Source organism: Perognathus longimembris, chromosome 8, assembly GCF_023159225.1.
Source record: "Perognathus longimembris pacificus isolate PPM17 chromosome 8, ASM2315922v1, whole genome shotgun sequence".
NCBI classification, from domain to species: Eukaryota; Metazoa; Chordata; class Mammalia; order Rodentia; family Heteromyidae; genus Perognathus; species Perognathus longimembris.
Window position 1 is genome coordinate 73789277 of NC_063168.1, and position 21599 is coordinate 73810875.

A 21599-nucleotide genomic window follows, 5' to 3' on the forward strand; every position below is an offset into this window, starting at 1 on the left:
AATTAAACCAAACCTGATGGAACAGCCAGTCTGGAGGGGGAGACAGACATTAACAACGCTATTCCACCAGTGAATAGGGAATTCCAGGTGTGATGTTTGATGTGCAAGAAAGAATACATGCTCTAGGGACACATGTAGTAGAAGAAGATGAGCTGTTCTCAGGGAGGGCATAATAGTGCCCAGACAAAGGGTGAGTGGAAATGAACTGGATGAGAACAGAATGAGAGAGATTCTGTGGTCTTTCCACAGGTGGTAGTGGATGTGAAAGTGAATTGGGGATTGTTTTTTGTTTCTGATCAATTGGCCGCAGTGCTGAGCAGCCTCTCTTCTGTATACTCTATCTGTGACCCAGAATCTCCAAAGTTTTCTGTAGATAGAAAGCCACAGAGAATGGGCAGAAGCCAGGTGTCAGTAGCTCATACCTGTAATTCCAGCTACTCAAGAGGCTGGGAGCTGAGCATCATGGTTCCAAGACTTCTCCTGAGGCTCTTATCTCCAATTAACTTCTCCAAAAAGCCAGAAGTGGTGCTGTGGCTCAAGTGGTAGAGCGCCAGCTTTGAGCAAAGAAGCTCAGGGACAGTGCCCAGTTCCTGTCCTGAGTCAAGCCCTAGGACTGGCATGGGGAAAAAAAGGGAGAAGAAGTCTGAATCAAAGTATTTGAGGGTATAGAGTAGAAGGTAAAATTGTCTCAAGGTAATAAAATTCTAAAACAATTAAGAGTTTTTAAAGAAACTTTGGGCTGAGGGTGCAGTTCAGTGGTAGAATGCTTACCTAGCACATATGAGTCCCTGACTTGGATCAGAATGAAAGAAAAGAAAAAGTATCTTAATTTTAACTTCCTATTAAATAATGACTTTCAGAAAAAAGTATGATAAATAATGTCTCTGTATAAATTATATTTTAAAGACCTGCTTATATTTTAGTTCAAAATGAAATTTTTTCAATGTAATGTAAATTCACATTTTGAACAGAAGTGATATGAATGGCTTATGTAATTTCTGCCAGGAATTAATATGGATTTCTATAAACCTCTATCATTTATAATCAAAATGCTTTAACTTACATTGATGTTGGCATTAACAAGGACTGCTCAATTGGAGGCATAGAAAGAAATCACATTTAAACTCACTGGGAGCTCATTGATGCCTGAGGTTTTAAAATGCTTTCTGTGGGCCATTTAACTGCTGGCAACTTGAGTTCATATGATTCATACTACTAGAAATCTAAATTCATTCTTAATTGAAAAGTGAAGTTACTTAAATTCCTTAAATGCTAACCTTTGGAAAAATATCTGAAAAATAAAGGCCCATATGATTTTGATGGCCCACTGCCAAAAGTTGATCATTTACATAAATACCTCTGTTAGCAGAAGAGTGTAATGTGGGGAGCTCCAAAGGTTAGAATAGAGACTCCAATCTGGAAAGCAGCAGTGGTCGGTCGGCTTGTGAACGGCAGTATTGTTTGTGGATTGAGAACACTGTTCCCATTCAGGCTTAAGCAGTGCTGGCATTGAGATTCAGCTAATTTGTTTCATGTGACTTGTCAGCTGTGTGTTTTTATCTAGATCTTTCTAGCCTCTCCTTTTTTGTGTTCAGGTCCTGAAGGAGATGAAGTACCTTCTTAACTGTTTCCGGTCTGGTATGGCAGCCCCTTGTGTGAGTGCTGCAGTACACAGTCCTCCAGGCTCTCCATCTCTGCTTCGTTGAAAGGCCCTTTCACTCCACCAAGAGTAGTCCTGTTTCAGAGAGCTTTATCTGTTTTGTCCCCGTGTAGGTCTGTAAAGAGACTTCCTGAAATTCGTTAGGATGGAATTGCTATCTTTATCCTTATTTTCTTGGCAGCATCCTATTCTTTTTTTTTTTTTTTTTTGGTTGGCTCGTTTTGCTCTGGATTTTCCCTTAGATGACTCTTAATATTTGGCTACCAGCCGAGTGCTGAGCCTCAGCAGTGAAGGGTTGCTCCCACAGAAACACGAGAACTGTCACTAAAACAGCCAGAGTCCCATTCCTCGTCGGAAGGGACGGAGATCGTGAGGCTCCTCTGAAATGGTGCTCATCCCTGCATCCTAACACTCCTGAGCATAGCTCTAGTGGCTTTACTATATGTAATATAGTCATGCTTAAATGGCACAGTTATACAACTTTGATATTTGTATGTATCTATAAAATCATCATCACAGTCACTTCTAAAGGTTTATTCCTGATTCTTTGTAATCCTTGTTGCCCTCCTGTCCACGTCTGAGCTTTACAGGGAGCCTTCATCTGCTTTTGTGGGTTAGTTTACATTTTCTGGTTGTATATAAATGAAAATGAACATTATTGGTTGGATTCTTTTACTTAGCCTCCCTCCTTCCCTCCCTCCCTCTTTTCCTTCCTTTTCTTTCTTTCCTTCTTTCTTGTGCTGGTCCTGGGCACTGATCCTGAGCTTTTTCTGCTCAAGGCTAGCACCCTACTACTTGAGCTGCAACTCCACACATTCCTGCCTGGGCTGGCTTCAAACTAAGATCCTCAGAACTAGCTCCCTGAGTAGCTATGATTGCACGTGTGAGCCACCAGTGCCCAGTTCTTGACTTTAATAGAAGAAAACTTATTGTGCTTGTCTAGCAAGCACAATACCTGAATTCAAACCCAAGCACCTTTTAGAAAGGAGGGGAGAGATTAACTGTTATGATCTCTGATGGGTAAAAAAAAAAAAAAAAGTATATGGCATTTTCCAGTCTATTTTTCTGTATTGTTATCATATATATGTATATATGGTAAGCATATATTGCTTTTCGGTAAAAATAAAACTGCTTTAGAAAAAAACCCCTATTTGGGGGGAGGAGGGAAGGGGGAATGAGGGAGGAGGTAACAAACAGTACAAGAAATGTATCCAATGCCTAACGTATGAAACTGTAACCTCTCTGTACATCAGTTTGATAATAAAAATTTGAAAAAAATTTTTTTAAAAAACCCTATTTTTTTCTAGTTTGTGTAACTTATTTTAAAAGTCTTTGTTTTTTCAAAGGGAAGAATTGAATGCTCATGTATTTAAAAATCCTGACTTTGAGAAAGGGCCAGTCTCTCCACTGGCTGGGTGACTTTGGACACTGGATATAGTCCATGGACATACTGCCCTCTCCTGAAACAGAGGGGCTTCTAGTGTGTGATTTCCCTTGCTGTTTCCCCAGTCTAAGACCTCACTCAGTGTTACCTGAGGAATTTTGTAACTGTAATAGTTTTTTGTTTCTTTATTTAAGAAAAAGTATTTTTCAAATCTGACATGTTGTTAATATAGGCAACAAATTTTAAGTTATGCACAACTTGGCTTTCTAATAATATTACTAATGGTGTTTGTTATTTCTTATTTGAAGAATATCAAAGAATATTCCAACAACTAAAGATGTTGAGCCACTGCTTGAAATTGATGGAGATATAAGAAATTTTGAAGTTTTTTTGTCTTCGAGGACTCCAGTTCTTGTGGCTCGAGATGTAAAGACCTTTCTGCCATGTACCGTAAACCTAGATCCCAAACTACGGGAGATTATTGCAGGTGGGTGTTCACAGCACTTTAGTTTTCCTTCTCTGAACATTTCCTCAAACATTTGCTGCTTCTGGGCTGGGAATATGGCCTAATGGCAAGAGTGCTTGCCTCGTATATTCCCCAGCACCACATATACATACAGAAAATGGCCAGAAGTGGTGCTGTGGCTCAAGTGGCAGAGTGCTAGCCTTGAGCAAAAAGAAGCCAGGGACAGTGCTCAGGCCCTGAGTCCAAGGCCCAGGACTGGCAAAAAAAAAGAAAAGAAAACCTTTGTATTATTTTAAGTTAATTTAAATGTATAAGCTGGAACTTGAGGATAGAAACATTAGAATTTTAGAATAAGTGAGGTTTTTCAGGTACCATTGTACACACCAAAGCTTTTTTGGAATGTTGTTTTGTTGATAGTGCCCTCCTACCATTCCTTGAGATTTTCAGGAGTTAAGAAGGGATCCCTTTGTTAGTCCTGCAACACTGTGTAAAGTGAAATAAGGCAAACACCCACAGACAAAAACTGCATGATCTTATTCATATATGTAATGCAAAAAGCTTTTCTCATGGTAGACACAATAGTGCTTATCATAGTCTGGGAGAGGAGAGAGGAGAGGAAAAGAAAAGATGAATCAGTGGGTACAAAGTTTGCAGTTAAGCAGTAAGTCCTGCCTTTCATTATACTAGTAGAGTGACTATAACAATTATAAAATTATTTCAGAATACCTAGATGAAAGCATTTCAAAAAAAGCGTTCGCAAAGGAATGATGAGTGTTTTTTTAAAATATATTTTTATTGGAAGGATTGTTGTTGACGGCTCTTTTTTTTATTTTTTTATTTTTTTATTTTTTTGCCAGTCCTGGGCCTTGGACTCAGGGCCTGAGCACTGTCCCTGGCTTCTTTTTGCTCAAGGCTAGCACTCTGCCACTTGAGCCACAGCGCCACTTCTGGCCATTTTCTGTATATGTGGTGCTGAGGAATCGAACCCAGGGCCTCATGTATAAGAGGCAAGCACTTTTGCCACTAGGCCATATTCCCAGCCTCGGAATGATGAGTGTTTGAGGTGTCAGATATGCTCATTTCCCTGCCTTGGTTATTTTACAACATACACATCAGTGAAGTAGCACATTGTAATATATCCATGTGTACAAGTATTATGTGATAGTTTGAAAACCAAGTTGCTCCTGCCTTCTTTCTATAGATAACTGTTACAGCATTATAAAACTGATGTGTGGCGGGGAATAGAATCTTGTTCAGAGGTGGATGCATTTTGTAAAATTGCAAAGCTATGGTTTTAGCTAACATTTCCTTTTTTTTGCCAGTCCTGGGCTTGGACTCAGGGCCTGAGCACTGTCCCTGGCTTCTTTTTGCTCAAGGCTAGCACTCTACCACTTGAGCCACAGCACCCCCTTCTGGCTGTTTTCTATATATGTGGTGCTGGGGAATCGAACCCAGGGCTTCATGTATACGAGTCAAGCGCTCTTGCAACTAGGCCATATTCCCAGCCCTTAGCTAACATTTCTGTGTATAGATAAATAGACAAAATTGAGTTGATACTATATGAATCCGAAGAATTGTTAGCATATCACAGATCTTTAGAAGGTCAGAGAAAAATCGAGTCTGGTAACTGAAGGGAAAAATCTGGATATTGGTGACTTTTCACCTATGAGAAAAGCTTTTATGGACCCATTAGACATTTTTCAGTAAAAGCTGGGCTTTCTCACCATTGTTTTAAATCTGTATGGAAATCCTGGCAAGAGTGATAAAACCATTTTCTGTTGTCTCGTAAACTAAAGCAAGAGCCAGTGATTAATGACTAGTGTCCTGTTTTCTTTTGCTTTCTGGGATGTGGTGGAATCTTTCAGATGTTCGGGCTGCAAGAGAGCAGATCAACATAGGGGGCCTTGCATACCCTCCACTCCCCCTGCATGAAGCCCCTGCTCGTCCTGCGTCGGGGTACAGTCAGCCCCCGTCTGTCTGCTCCTCCTCCACATCTTTCAGCGGGCCGTTTGCAGGTGGAGTCGCGTCCCCCCAGCCACACAGCAGCTATTACAGCGGCCTGACCGGCCCCCAGCATCCCTTCTACAACAGGGTAAGGAGGGCTGCGCCCTTCTTCCGAGGGGCTGGCTCCCAGGGAGTCTCACAGCTTTCCATTTGTAAATTCTGTGTCTAAACTATACTTGGACTTTAAAATAGAAAAGTGTGGAACTTACATACAAAATGAGTGATTAAAAAAAAAGTCTTGAGGGCTGGGGATATAGCCTAGTGGCAAGAGCGCTTGCCTCGGTTACACGAGGCCCTAGGTTCGATTCCCCAGCACCACATATACAGAAAACGGCCAGAAGCGGTGCTGTGGCTCAAGTGGCAGAGTGCTAGCCTTGAGCGGGAAGAAGCCAGGGACAGTGCTCAGGCCCTGAGTCCAAGGCCCAGGACTGGCCAAAAAAAAAAAAAAAAGTCTTGAATTTTAGCATGTCCTGGAGCTCTAAAGCATTGGAATGTTAGAAATAATTTAGCTTGTGTTTATATCCTTGATAAGAAAGTGAACTGCGCAAGTTCAGTGGTGACTGGCTTATACTCTGAAGACATGGATTTCTCCTTGTCAGGTGTTAGATAATGCTCCATTAGTATGTCCTGCATAATGATTTTATGTCATCATTTACTGCAGTGATAAATACCTGTAATAGTTCCTCATATGTAATACGATTTCTATCTTGGTGTGAGAAAATAATAGGAAAATACTGCTTGAAGTACTCATTATAGTCAATGATTACTACTAGAACCCACTGTTAACGTTTAATATCAAGTTACATTCAGTATAATTGTTTACTTTATGTACATATATAATTTCTTAAATCAAAGATAAAAGCACACTTATCAGTGGTATTCAGAGCATATCAGGCTTAGTTAGCTGTAGGTATCTATTCCTACTTACCAAATTTGAATGCTAGTATTTCATATAGGAAAATGAGGCATGAAGCATACAATTAGACGTTCTAGAACTGTACTCTGGGATCCATAGCAGTTTCTTATTTTTGTTGTCTCTGTTCATTACAAGTAAATGTTACAGTGATGTGTCTCATGTTTGCTTACAGTGAAGAGCACTCTCTGGGTGTCAGGACAGGTAAACTCTGGGAACTTGAGAGATGCCAGCACTGGAATCCATGCTAGAGTGTCTGTTCCCTGTGATCCAGACTCTTTGTGTCTTATTTGGATTAATCTTTATTTGTAAGGAATAGCACTCTAATACAATTACACACTGCTTCCTGAAGAGAAATTATGGGTTAATATACATAAATTACTTGGAACCTAACACAGGACAAGCCTGTAGACGCGTTAAAAGTAAAGAGATACATTTGCGCCAGATTGTAAAGTATAAAATGTAGGTGCTTTAAAAAAAAGTATATATCAAATGAACAACATAAAAATGTAAATAATATGTTTTAAGTTTGGGTTTGATGTCTCGTAGACTGTGAGGAACCTTCGTTATTTTTTTGTTTTGTGTCACTTGTTTTAATATTTTTGGAATTGCATTGATTGGTTGGTTTCATTTGATAAATCTCATTACACTTTGATTTCTGTAATTGTTCATGCCCTTTTTTGTTACGTGTTTTTCCATAGCCATTCTTTGCCCCATACCTTTACACGCCAAGGTATTACCCTGGCGCTTCCCAACACCTCATCTCACGCTCATCAGTAAAACCGAGCTTGCCCAGAGATCAGAACAATGGCCTAGTAAGTATATGAAAAGGGTAACTAAAATGTTAATATCATAAAAAAACAGACACTATTAGAAGTTGGTTTTTTTTCCTTTCCAGAGTAAAATAATAAAACTTTATAAAAAATTTTAAGAAACATAAAATGTATACTGTTTGCATTTCTGGTAAATATCTGTAGAAAAAAACGACTAACAAGTTTCAGTGACTAAATATGTTTTCTGTCAGAGGTTTCTGACTTACAATATAGTCTTTGTTACCAAAACTTAAAAAAAAACAAACTTTTATCCGTTCATTTCTAAGGTCTTTTTAAAAGGGAATACATATATGGTACTGTGATATATAGATATATGCATATATGTTCATAGATGTGCATATATGTATATATTTACACCATGGTGTGATAAATAGAAGATGGAGCCGGGCATGGTGGTGCATGCCTGTAATCCCAGCATGTGGGAGGCTGAAGCACGATGATGGTGAGTTTGAGACCAACCTGAGATACATAGTGAGTTTTTTGTTTTTTTTCTCAAAAGAAAAAGAGGTGGTGGGTATTTAATGGGGAAAAAGAAATTCAATCTAGTGAGGACAGAAATTAAGCAGGATAAGAGAAAGAAAATCAAGTGTACTTTTAACTAATTCATTAAAAGCAAAATACATTTATGCTTTCTATATTAGGGACTCATGATGATAAATTTAATTGTTAAAAAAAAAAGCTCCCAAGTAATGTAATTTTAATTGCAATTTAAAATGCCACATGAACAGGAATTCTAATTGCATCCGTGTTTTAGTGTTTTCTATGTTATTATTTTAACGTTGTGGTCACTCATCTTCGTGGGACCTTCATGCGTGACGCGCCCCTGAACCCTGCACCCACACTCTCGTGTTTTGTGTTGGTAGGAGGTTATCAAGGAGGACGCTGCTGAGGGGCTGTCTTCACCCACAGACTCCTCGAGGGTAATGAGCAGTCTTGTGGTGTGGAGCGCTAGCATCTCATTGCTTCTGTAGCCGTAACGACTGTCTTAATCCTGCTGATAGCAGTTCACTAACTCTGCACTTGTGTGATGGGAAGCTAGTGGAGAATAACTGAATACTAATGCTGTAGCTCGGATTCAGTGTGAGGCTAATGTTTAACTTCTCCCTTCATTTCTTCCTCCTTTTCCCCTTTCAGTGACCATCTGGAGGTCTTTCATTTTACAGTAAGAAAGGGCAGAGTCCAGTAGCCATCAGAAACATTCAGTTGGTATTTGTTCCTTAGTGCTGAGCTCTGTTATGCCTTTGACTGGGTTTGATAAACCCTGTAGTTGCAGTTGGTGCTACACATGTAGAACAGTTTGGAAAATATCCCAAATCACCGTTGAGACTACAAAGAGACGAGCTAGATGGTGTAGACCAAGCACATTTTTATAACTCATTACTTAACCTAAAAGTAGTTACAGTTAGTGAACCTCAGTGTTAGTCTTTGTGGAGTACTACTTTTATTTATTTAAACAAAATTTCCAGACAAGCACTAGAGCTAGTTCAGCATGAAAAGGAAAATGCTTAAATCTTGTAGCCTGCCTGCCTGCCTGCCTTCCTGCCTTCCTTCCTTCCTTCCTTCCTTCCTTCCTTCCTTCCTTCCTTCCTCTTTCTTTTCTCTCTTTCTCTTTCCCTCTCTCCCTCCCTCCCTCCCTCCCTCCCTCCCTCCCTCCCTCCCTCCCTTCTTTTTCTTACCAGTCCTGGGGCTTGAACTCAGGGTGTGGGCTCTGTTCCTGAGCTTCTTTTGCTCAAGGCTAGCACTCTACCACTTGAGCCACAGTGCCATTTCTGGCTCTTTGTGTTTCTGTGGTACTAAGGTACTGAACCTAGGGCTTCATGCAGGCTAGGCAAACACTCTACCACTAAGCCACATTCCAAGACCAGAAATGCTTAAATCTTTCTGCTCTTAAAACTTGAAAGTAAGCTTCTTTATAAAACACCCCCCCCAAATACATAGCAGTCACTTGTATAATTATTCAAGACTTCATACTAAGACATGATCATAATGAACCTTTAAAATCTTCATCAATGTGGAACTGAAGAACCTAATTTGTCTTTGAACTTTCGTTTATATACAGATACGATATACCAAGCAAATTTGATCTGAAACAGTGCTGAAATATGTTATATTAGTTAGAGTTAATGGGTAAAATATTACATCCTTTTTTCTTTAATTTTATTGTAAAGGTGATATACAGAGGGGTTACAGTTACACAAGTAAGATAATGAGTACATTTCTTGTGGAACATTGCATCCTATGTTTTCTTATAATGTTTAACCTAAAACAGCATTTAGGTAGGCAATAGTTTTTTTTAACTTTAATTTCCTTTGAATTAGCGTAGTAAGAGACAAAAAACCCATTTTATTGTTTAAATGAGTTGATGATTCTTAATCATTAATATATCAGTTGAGATGTTTGAGAAACTTCAATTATTTGCAAATGACAGACATAATCAGCCAGACAATTCTATTCACGTGTTCAGAGGACCTTTAATTCATGGATCATCACTGCTGTATGCAAGAGTGACTTTTAGTTTAATCAGAGAACCTTTAATACAAACAATCATGCAATGCTCTGAGCTAAAACTTCTTAGCAAAGATTTGATGAAAACCAGATACTGTGGAGAATTAATGATACAGAAAGGCAAGGATAGTAGCTATTTCCATGTAAGCAAATAGTTGTAATTAAAAAGTGGCGGAGACCCAAGCTCGGTGGTACATACACATAATCTCAGCATTCAGGAAGATGAGACAGGAGACTTGTTCAAAGCTAGCCTGGTCTGTATAGAGAGGGCTCACTAAATTAAAACACATGCACAGAAACAGACAAGCAAATTAATAGAGTCTAGATTGTTCCCTACCTCTTCTCACAGGACCAGACAGTTCCTGAGACATGTTTAGAAACATGTTTAGAAATGCAGTAAAGGTACTGTGACTATATATATGCCCTTGTTTAGTAAGATAACCGTAAAGTAACCGTATTGTTTGTTGTTTTAATACTACAAATAGTTTTATAGCTGATATGGCAAATAGTAGATGCTTAACCAGCTTCCTTCGCTTTTAAAAAATTAACAATAACAGTAGCATTATAGACTAGTACTAAGAAGTAGATATGTAGTTCAGAGCCACATGGAAAACAGTGGTGGAAATGTGAAGATTCTACATGTGGGAATTTGGACACACTCAGGCTGGACAGGAGGGTATTAATGAGAATCATTTTCTCAGGCTTTCTAGTATTGTCAGAGACAATACTAGATGTTTGTCCACTCAGCCAGCTGTCTCCAACAAGGACTCTTGATGAGAAGGGTTGCTCACACACAAGTCAGGAACTGCACAAACATTTTAAAGTATAATTTTATTGTTATTATTTAGGAATTATACAGAGACATTACAATTTCATAAGTGAGGTAATAAGTACAATTCTTCTAAGACAAAGTCAGCCATTCTTTCATTTTCCCTCAGTTTCACCCTCCCATTAAGTTGCATAGTTCATTTTTTACATAGTGTATATTGAATACCACAACTCTATTTGTTCACCCTTTGCACAAACATTTTTAAACACATTGTTGTGCCATTACAAACATGGATGGAGGGTGGCAGATCACAAGGGTTATAGATATGCCTATTTTCTGGTAGATCTTTACAAAATAAGTCTTTATAAAAATAATTGGATTTTATCACATTAACATTAAGGCTTGTGAAATTCAGCCAAGGATTTTATCAGATACACATGCATCCGAGTGTTTCACAAAGCTGAAGAGTTAAAATATAAGACTTCGTGCTAGGTTTTCCCTATAATTTTATGACTGAGAAAAAATGAATGCCAAATCTTGTGCAAGTGGAAAAATATTAAACCTACGATCCACTCTGAGAATATTTGAACTGGATAGAACTAGTGTTTCCACAGAGCAATCTTTGCAGAAATGAAGTCTTAGCAGCAGCTCCAGCTTCTAAAACCAGGGCGCTCCTTTCTCCGGGCTCACCTTGAACTTACTTTCACCTGGAGCCTCTTCTAAGGACTGCGTCCTGGGTCTGCTACGGCGTCTGTGACGCAGGTCAGCGTGACGCTTACGGAAGTCAGGGATGTGGCAGAGGTGATGGAGAGCCAGAATGCACCGGCCTGTGCCGCAGCACAGCCTTCTCCAGTGCCCTGCTGCTTCCTTTGTCACGTTCTGCCGAGCAGAACTGGGGATTTGTAATTTTGCCGTATCTAGATCCCAGCAACGAGCTTCTGACCTTGGACCAGTTACCTCTGATTCTCTGCTTTTCCATGTGGGAAAGTCAGATTTAAGGATTACTCATCCTTACTTAGTGTTACTTTAAGTACACTATTGCTGTTAATATTGAAAAGCCCAAATCCACAGAGCTTTAGACTCAGAATTGAAACTGTTTCGTGTTAAGTAATCTTTGTGTCAGGAATGTACTGTAGAGTACATGTAGTCCAGTCTGTTTAGACTAACTCAGCTGTCGTTTGGTTTTCCTCAGGTTTAAACAGGTACCAGGTTACTGTGCATTCCTAGAATTTAGAAGAGTTTTTCTAGGCTATTTGAATACTTCATATGTCCTTCTTAATGGCAGGAGTATGTTCTGAGACTTGCACGGTCGGGCAGTTTTGTCACAGCGAGAATATCCAGGAGTATAGTTACATCAACTGACTGCTATGACATCACCAGATGATGTGCTATTATCAGTCACATGGGTGCCATGTTATACAACCAGTGACTATACTTAAAAAATCTGAAAGCAGGGGGCTGGGGATATGGCCTAGTGGTGAGAGAGCTTGCCTCGTATACATGAGGCCCTGGGTTCGATTCCCCAGCACCACATATACAGAAAATGGCCAGAAGTGGCGCTGCGGCTCAAGTGGCAGAGTGCTAGCCTTGAGCAAAAAGGAAGCCAGGGACAGTGCTCAGGCCCTGAGTCCAAGGCCCAGGACTGGCCAAAAAAAAAAAAAAAAAAATCTGAAAGCAGGGCTGGAGATATGGCCTAGTGGCAAGAGTGCTTGCCTCGTATACATGAAGCCCTGGGTTCCATTCCCCAGCACCACATATACAGAAAATGGCCAGAGGTGGCGCTGTGGCTCAAGTGGCAGAGTGCTAGCCTTGAGCAAAAAGAAGCCGGGGACAGTGCTCAGGCCCTGAGTCCAAGCCCCAGGACTGGCCAAAAAAAAAAAAAAAAAAATCTGAAAGCTTTTCAGGGAGATTTTTACATGGAATTTGACCTTCTTTTAATGAAGTTTTCGCTAGGAAATACTGTGCTGACCCTTGAACAATACTGATTTGAGCTATATTGAGTCCAGTTACCTCTGAATTGCTTTAGGGAGGCAGATTTACAATAATTTGAAAGATGAGTCACAAAATCTAGGTATACTGAAAATGTAAGGAAAATTTTGGTGTGTCATGAATACATAATGTAAAAATATAGAGATTAGTATCTTTTGTCATTGACTACAACAGAATACACACGAGTGTATTGTAGTTGAAATTCATCCCAGCTCACACACACAAAACCATACATGGTATATTTGCAGCAAGAGCAATATGAACAAATGTAAAGATGCAGTAGAACCATAACTGCATCAAGTCATCTGTAGCACATGCTGTGCTACTGTGGTAACTTCATAGCTACCTCCTGTTGCCATTTCGAGGAGCTCAAGTGTTGTGAGTCTGCCCAAACACTGTGGGATACTGATTGTCTCAGTCCTAAGCAGTTTCTCTCTCCTGCAAATTGTGAGTAGTGACAAAAGAGTGTTCTCAAAGTTCTCGTGTGTGTATACATATAGCATACAAGATAGGTTTTACTTGAATATTAATTATTAGCAAGGCTTCTGGTCAGCAGCAAGATACTAGCAGTTAGGAGATTGAAGTATCAAAAGTTTTCCGTGGATTTTTAACTGTGCATTTTAAAATTTTTTTATTTTTGCCAGTCCTGGTGCTTGGACTCAGGGCCTGAGCACTATCCCTGGCTTCTTTTTGCTCAAGGCTAGCACTCTGCCATTTGAGCCACAGCGCCACTTCTGGCCGTTTTCTGTATATGTGGTGCTGGGGAATTGAACCCAGGGCTTCATGTATGCCAGGCCAGCACTCTTGCCACTAGGCCATATTCCCAGCTAAGTGCGCATTTTTAAGCCCTCACATTGCTCAAGGGTTGGGCAGGGCCCTTAGTGGAGGGCCTGCAGTGGGCTAGGTCCCTGCAGTGGCCTTCTGTCTGCAGGAAGTCCCTCCAGCCCATATAACACTGCTGCATTCATTTCATAGCCACTGCTCACTGCAGTTGTGAGGTGAACCTTTACTTTTGTAGATGAAGAATACTATTGATTAATATAGGTATTTTTAAAAAGGTCTTGGTTTTCACTAAGTAGAATACAATATGGAGTGATCAAGAAAAAGTTAAAAAAAAAAAAAAAAAAGGACAGGGCTTACCTGTAGATCATTTTTATTTCCACCACTGGTTTAGAACCTGTAACCCATTTCAAATCATTATATGTCCAAACCAAACTGTCTCTCGTTGCCAGGAGAAGACCTGGACAAGAAAGTTAAAGATGCCATGGGTAAGAAGTTGGGGCATTGTAATTTTGCTTAGACTGCAGGTCTGGGCCAGGTGCTCTGGCATCTCCTAGAGACTTGTTACAGTAGATTCAGCCAGCTGGGCGCCAGTCACACTTGGAACAGCAGTTTAAAAGTGGATTCTTATTATTCGGTTTGAAGTTGAAAAATAGTAGGTTTTTTTTTTCCTTTCTGTAAAGCCAAAAATTTACTTTCTGTGTGAAAGAAAGGTTTTATATCAGATTTTAATCAAGACAACTTTTTTCTAAACAGTTAACTTTCAAATAAATTTATTGGTATATTAAAATCCTAGAGTATAGTTAAAAGTTGGACAACAAATCATGTTTATTGCAGTTGTTTAGCACTTCTGGTTTTTAAAAGATTACCCTTAAAATGTAGTGTCAAGCTTTCTCTGGCAGCTTTGATAGAATATTTCTCAAGCAGTTTGATACGTAAGTTACATGACAATTATAATAATAAAATTTTTTAAAGTAAATTACATTTTTAAGTAGTAAGCAATAGCTTTCTTGTGTTTGGGGTATCATAATAAGTTGTGATGTTATTAACACTGCTTTTTGGGGTTTTGTTTTTTGTCGTCCCGGGACTTGAACTTGGCACTGTCCCGGGACTCTTCAGCCAAGGCTAGCACTCTACCACTTGAGCCACAGCACCACTTCCAGTTTTCTGGAGGTTAATTGGAGATAAGAGTCTCACGGACTTTCCTGCCCAGGCTGGCTTTGAACCGTGATACTCAGAGCTCAGCTTCCTGAGTAGCTAGGATTACAGGCATGAGCCACCAAATGCCCAGCTACTTTTTTGGTATTTTTGTAAGTCTCCACCATCACTTTCTGAAGTTTATTTATAATAAGTTTGACAAGATAAGCTAGAAAATGAAGTTCTTATGATGGACTCTAGGTATTGGCTATATTAAAAGAAAGGCCAGGAAAGCCTTGCTCTTTACTATACTAAAGAGGTGTTATAAATGAACACAGTGCTGTCAGTCATCTCTAAACTATTTTAAGCATTTTAAGAATATTTTCCAATGCTGGGAATGTGGCTTTAGTGGTAGAGTGCTTGCCTAGCATACATGAAGCCCTGGGTTCCATTCCTCAGTACCACATAAACAGAAAAGGCCAGAAGTGATGCTGTTGCTCAAGTGGTAGAGTTCTAGCCTTGAACAAAAGAATCTCGGGGACAGTGCCCAGGCCTTGAGTTCCAGCCCCAAGACCACCAAAAAAATATATATATATATATGTATTTTTTTTCTCCCACCAATTATATAAGATAAAAGAAAAAAATGAACAGCAGTGGTTGCTTGCTTTGGAATAAATTTAAAACATATTACTAAATAGTTATGTTAATTGTAGTCAGTATTTTTTCCTCTTTTACCTTTATGGTTTCTTCAGTTATCTGAAGTCAGGAGCCATTTCTTTTGAAATGACATTTGGAGGTATCTGCGAACTCATACCCAATGAAATAAAACCCAAATTGAGCATTTAGTGTATCTGAGCATTAACTGCAATGTGGTCAGATTACTTCCATTTCTGAAGCAGTCATGTGGTAGTCTAATTAAGTCCTTTTTTAAATTTAAATTTTGTTGTAAAAGTGATGTACACAGGGGTTTAGAGGTACATAAGTCAGGTAATGAGTACATTTCCTTTTGAATAGTGTCACCCTCTCCCTCATTTTCTCCCAGAATTAAGTCTTATTACTGAATGTTTTTATAGTGTAAGCCTGGATTTAGGAGAGTATTGATTTGTCCTAGCAACTTTTTTCTTACTAAATACATGACTTACTCTGTTAATTAATAATATGGATGATAAGAGTATAATTTTAAAATAATCAAGCACTTGTTATTGAAAGGAACCGTGTGTGTGTGTGTGTGTGTGTGTGTGTGACCAAAGTGCTGCCTGTATACATAATACTTGTGGTTTGATGTTTTGTTTCATGCTCATGTCCTTCACTCTGTTTTATTCCTTCCTTAAAGCTGTGTGACTCTGAGTTTAACAAACAGAGACAGGTACAGAAATTCTCAGTGAAATCTTCCTCACTTTCCTTATTAGGCTGTTAGATGCAATCCTTATAGCTCATGCTGTGCTGTTAATAAATCTGTGCTCATTTCATTGCCTCAGGTTTTATTTTAGTAGTTGCTTTTGGCCTTTGCATGGCACTCATTTCTGCCTAATTTTAAGCTTATTTAATGAATATACTAAAGATGATAATGTTTCAGAGTATTGTTTTAATCTACTTACAATATAAAGAAGCTACCTCAAGGTAATATGAGTGGTGATAGTTTTACTTTTACCTAAAGAAATTCTAATTTGTGTGCATTTTAAAGTTTATATTTAACAATTTAACCAAGCTAACATTTGCTGCTTTCAATTTTCTAAATTAGATAAGATTTTAAAGTAAGTTTTTATTTATAAAATCATTATGCTGAAACAATGTTTTTTGGCTCCTTACACACAAATCTAAAGAAAAAAACCATGGTAAATCTTGAAATATTATCACTTAAACTGTTCTGTGTATTCTCAAAATAATGAATGTAGTCTCTATTAAGAATTGTATATATGAATTTACTGTTTCCTTATCATTTTTGAACTCTTTTCCTTGATTTTGTGAGATTTCCACATGAAAATCCTTATTTTAGTTATATAATTCTTGGGTTTCAAAATCATTTCTTTTTCTTTAGTTTGATGCTGGGATGTAGCTTAGTGGCAAAGCTTTGCCTAGCAAGTACAAAGCCCTGGGTTTGGTCCTCAGTACCAAAAAAGAAAGGACAAAAAAAAAATCATCCTTTATTTTGGTGCTGATAGAGTTTGAATTTAGGGCCTTGCACCTGCTAGGAAGGCTCTCTGCCTTCTGTCATCCATAGTCCTGGCCTATTTCCTTTCTTTCTTTTTGAAGTTTTAGTGTATTGGTATAAAATTGGGAGAAATAGAAGAAGAGATATTTCTTGTTCCTCATTCAGAAAGCGGGAGTTGAAGACTCAAATTGGGGTTCCTATTCATATAGCTCTTTTTTTATTATTAAATTTGGATAGAGCAGAAGGATTTATTTCTTTACATATCTATCAGACTCAAGAAAAAGATAAATTTAATTTGGTCTTCTGGGTCTTACATTTTCAAACATCTGTATCAGTAGGTTATTGATTTGATTATGGAAAAGCTGGCAAAATCTTTAAAATATTAGGGACTTCAGATTAAACTCACAAGGAAAGCACTGGGCAACAACTTTTTGGATAGGATCTTGCATTAATTTTAGCATCTGTCAATGGATCTGTCCCACTACTATTGTGATGTTTGCCAGATAGTAATTTTTAATTTTTCTCTTCCATATTTATTATTCTATAAAGGAGTATTGTCTTCTTCCTAACTTATTTCCTCAAGTATTTAATTGAATCAATATGGACTTATGGATATTTGTTTGATGGTCTAGCATAAGCATTATTTATTTTGTTAGCCAGATTATTCTTTTATAAAGTAAGCAGAATGTAAATGCATCCAGAGCAAGGAGCACATTTAAAAAATGAAAGATCATTTAAAGATAGATACCATTCAGTAATAAAATGAGGTACTGACATATGGATACTGACATCGATGAATCTTGAAAACATACCCAATAAAAGAATGTTCATGTATTGTCTGATTCCATTTGTATGAAATGTCTATAGGCATATCTAGTTCATAGAGACAGAAAGTAGCTCATTGGTTGCCAGGGTCTACGAGTAGGATTTGGAGGGTAGGAAATTCTGTGAGATTCTTGTCTCCAATTAACCACCAGAAAACTGGAAGTGGCACTGTGGCTCAAAGTAGTAGAGTGCTAGCCTTGAGCTAAAAGAGTTCAGGGACAGCACCCAGGTCTTAGAGTTCAAGACCCATGACCGACAAAAACAAAAAACAAATATTTGGTATAATATATTCAAGGTCGTTGATTTCCCAACTTGTATGGACCCATACTATAAACTTACTGAGACTCCCTAACTCATAAAGTTCCTATTTCAACTGTCTGTTCATCATATGTAATATCTGCTTATGGTATAAATATACTGGTTCTCTCTATATTTTACCCATTAGTAGTAAGAATATTATGCTTTCACATTGCAAGTAACATTTAACAAGTGGCTAAGAGGCATTTTCAACTATGCAATAGTTTACTCTTACCCTAATAGTTATTTTTAAAAAGGCAACAAAATTATACTTTTGAGGATATGATAAATCTTATTTATAATAGATATAAGAGTAAACAGATTGATTGGAATATCATTATCTTTATCCTCTAGATCAGTTGGTCTGCCTTCTTTGTGTTATGGTTATAGCTTCTGTAGTCAAAGAAACTAGGAAATTGATATTAAAGCTGATCAGTTTGGGACTAGTCCTAATCTACTCCAGGTAGCTATTTAGCAAGTGACTTGTAAGGCCTAACTCGGCCTCCTTTGACCTTCATATGCATCTCTGTAATGGAGGAGAATCATGTATTGTTGACCAGAGGCAATCTTTAGAATCTTACCACATCAGAAAATGTTTTTCTTCCAAATAAATGCTAGACTTATTTATTATTTTGACTTTTGTTCCTTCCCCCTACCCCCCAGCCCCATCCTAAGAATTGAACTCAGGACTTGGCTGCTGCCCTAAGCTTATTTTGCTCAAGGCTGGTGTTCTACCCACAACTTCAGCCACAGCTCCATTTCTGGCCTTTTTTTTTTTTTTTTTTTTTTTTTTGTCAGTTATCATGCTGGAACTCTGGGCGTAAGCACTGTCCCTGAGCTCTTCAGCTCAAGAGTAGTGCTATGCTACTTGAGCCACTTATGGTTTTCTGGTGGTTAATTGGAGATAATAGTCTCAGGGACTTTCCTGCCCAGGCTGGCTGGCTTTGAACTTCGATCCTCAGATCTTAGCCTCCTGAGTAGCTAGGATTACAGGCATGAGCCACCTGTGCCTGGCTGACTTTTTTTGGTAGTTTATTGGAGATAGCCTCACAGACTTTCCTGCCTGGACTGGCTTTGAATCACAGTCCTCAGATCTCAGCCTCCTGAGTAGCTAGGATTACAGGCATGAGGCACTGGCGCCCAACTTTGACTATTCATTTTAAAGAAGAACAAATTTTGCAAGTTTTATTTACTTTCACATGTGTTTATATTCCATCATTGGAGTCTGTTGTACAGATTCTGAAGATTCCTTGGACAAAAATACAGTTGAGATATTTCAACCGTGGAGACTACTAAGGTAGTTGTAGAAACACTTAAAGCTACTCATTTACTATAGGCACTTTAAAATGATGTAGATTTTTGTCTCTAGTATTTCTATAATATAGGCATCAGTACATTTTTCCTCTTCATTTTTGTGTTTTAACCCCTCTTCTTTCTCTTATTGAAGGTAGCACTCTTACCTATTGCAAACCTGGCCAATGCCTGGCTCATGGAACAGTCTGTTGTTTAAGAAAAGTGACTTTGATGAGGCTTTCTTTGCTGTAATCAAGACCACTAAGTGTGGGCTGGGGATATAGCCTAGTGGCAAGAGTGCCTGCCTCGGATACACGAGGCCCTAGGTTCGATTCCCCAGCACCACATATACAGAAAACGGCCAGAAGCGGCGCTGTGGCTCAAGTGGCAGAGTGCTAGCCTTGAGCGGGAAGAAGCCAGGGACAGTGCTCAGGCCCTGAGTCCAAGGCCCAGGACTGACCAAAAAAAAAAAAAAAAGACCACTAAGTGTAAAGATGGTTAGATCTGTTCCTTTGTGCTGTTTCCTGACCATGCCACAGACATTGGTTGTGCTTTTCAGTAGGATAACTTACTGAATTTTATGTCACCTCACGTAACTGGTATTACATGCTATTCATCTATATATTTTCTTGGCTTACCTAGGGAGCAGGCCCTGCCACAGGAATGGTGCTGTCACTGAATGCAATGACGGTGGACACTGTGTGTGAGAAACTGAGGCAAATAGAAGGGCTGGACCAGAGCATGCTGCCGCAGTATTGTGCAACCATCAAGAAGGTGATGCACACACTTAGATGCATCAGAGATAGGACTGAGGGCCAGAAGAGCACCCACCCTGAGCTGCTCAGAGTGGCCAGGGTCTCTGCTGAAAGGGGAAGCTCTAAGTGCAGTATGGGGTTCTTACTATTGTATATCCTGCCCATCCATGGCATCTTACAAGCAGACCAAAATAATAAAAGTCATATAAGTTTTTAAAAAAATGCCTTGATGAGAAATACTAAGCTCCAGAAGAGTTCACATTGAGCGATAACTCTTCTTCCCAATATGGAACAGAATATTTGAAGGCCTTTTCCTGTATGGTCTGTTTTCTTGAGTTGTGCATGTTGAGTTCATCAAAAAATCTGAGGCTTTTGAGAATGGGAACCAATATGAGCTTCAGATTTCAGACTTTTGAACGAGGGATACTCTACTGGTAAGGTCTGCAAATATTTCCAAATTGCAAGAACTGTGGAATATGAAACACTTCCATCCCAGATATTTTGGATAAGGATATCCAGCCTGATATATATAGTGATTTAACCATTATCAAAGCAAGCCACACTTACTTCACTTCCCGAAAATGCTCAGTTATGTAACACCTAAGATTTATGGCCATCTCACATTCAGTGAAGCCACCTGGCTTGGGGCTTTCAAGGCCGGTGTGTCCATAGAAGTTGATTTCTACTGAGATCATATTCTCACAGTTCTGGTAGGTTCTCTGATACCTGGAATTGCTGAGGAGACATTTCCTATGTGTTTATCCAAGTTCAATTAAGGGAGTTTCCCCCCCCCCCCCCACAAACACACTAAGTTATGCTTTTATATCACAATATTAAACAGAATAACAATAGTTGTTCTCTAGTGACTACATACTTTAAAGATTGGTGTCTATGAGAAATGCTATAAAGGATTAGGAGCACTTATACATACCATCTGACTAATTTTACTTACTCAGGAAGGTTTCCGATAATATCTGTTTCTTCCAGTCCTGGAGTTGTGCTGAGCCCTGTCTGCATGAGTCAGCACTGCTTTCTAGTGGACAAACTTGACCCCTCCAGGTTAATGCTCAGAAAGCAAGACTCCACCTCAAGCCCCTTGAGACGATTTGGTTTCCCTCAGGGCAGTGGTTTTCTTCCCACTGCTCTTTACACACTAACCCTGGGTTTTTGAACCCAGAATAGCAATCCATTTCTTCCATGCTGCAAACTCCTTGGTATTGTCAGAAAAGGACTTCCGCCACAGACTGATCCGGTGTGCATTTTCTTTTGATTTAACTTATAAACAGAATGCCCTGCCTATTGTAAGCGTAGACACTCCTTAATTTTACCAGTTAATAAGGTCAGTCTTTACATATATCATAAAATCAGTAAGCTATCTATTATTAATAAAGAAAACGCTGCCATGTCTTATTTGAGGGAAACAAGAATTTCAGAGACCCAAAAGTAAGTGGTAAGAAAATTTTCGTGTGTGTGCATTTAGCAAGTCACAAAGTTAGTAGCCCCAACCATTCTTTATGGCTGAAGTTATGTTAGAATTGTGTCACTGTCAATCTGCATTTAGAAGCAACACAGTCACAAAGACAGACATTACTGTCCTCTTCCAGTTCATGTTAATATTTTCTAAGATTAAAAAAGAAAAGCAGTTGTGTTGCACCCATGTTGGAGTGGGTGGTTTTATAAACAGTTGGGAAGGTTAGCTTGTGGGTTGGTCCTAAAGAGTGATTTGTCTTGAGTGTTTTACACTTAGAAAAAATACAGAGTGGTATTTAGCTAGTTTTTTTTCCTAGTATTTAATGTCTTCCTTGAAACTACTTTTTAATCACTAGTAATTCAGAAT

General features: G+C 38.9%; 1 protein-coding gene across 10 annotated transcripts in view; it reads left to right on the forward strand.

Moving 5' to 3' along the window:
- The window catches only part of Kidins220 (kinase D interacting substrate 220), an 88966-nt gene that overhangs the window by 55665 nt on the left and 11702 nt on the right, over positions 1-21599 (forward strand). For 4 of the 10 annotated variants that reach the window (XM_048353454.1, XM_048353455.1, XM_048353450.1 and 1 more), the window contains exons 23-25: positions 3353-3531; positions 5376-5602; positions 19650-19781. In XM_048353454.1, coding sequence (XP_048209411.1) covers positions 3353-3531; positions 5376-5602; positions 19650-19781 — 538 coding nt within the window. Of the gene's footprint in view, positions 1-3352; positions 3532-5375; positions 5603-7128; positions 7243-8123; positions 8181-19649; positions 19782-21599 lie in introns of all 10 variants that reach the window. The other 6 variants (XM_048353452.1, XM_048353445.1, XM_048353446.1 and 3 more) reach the window with 2 other exon arrangements.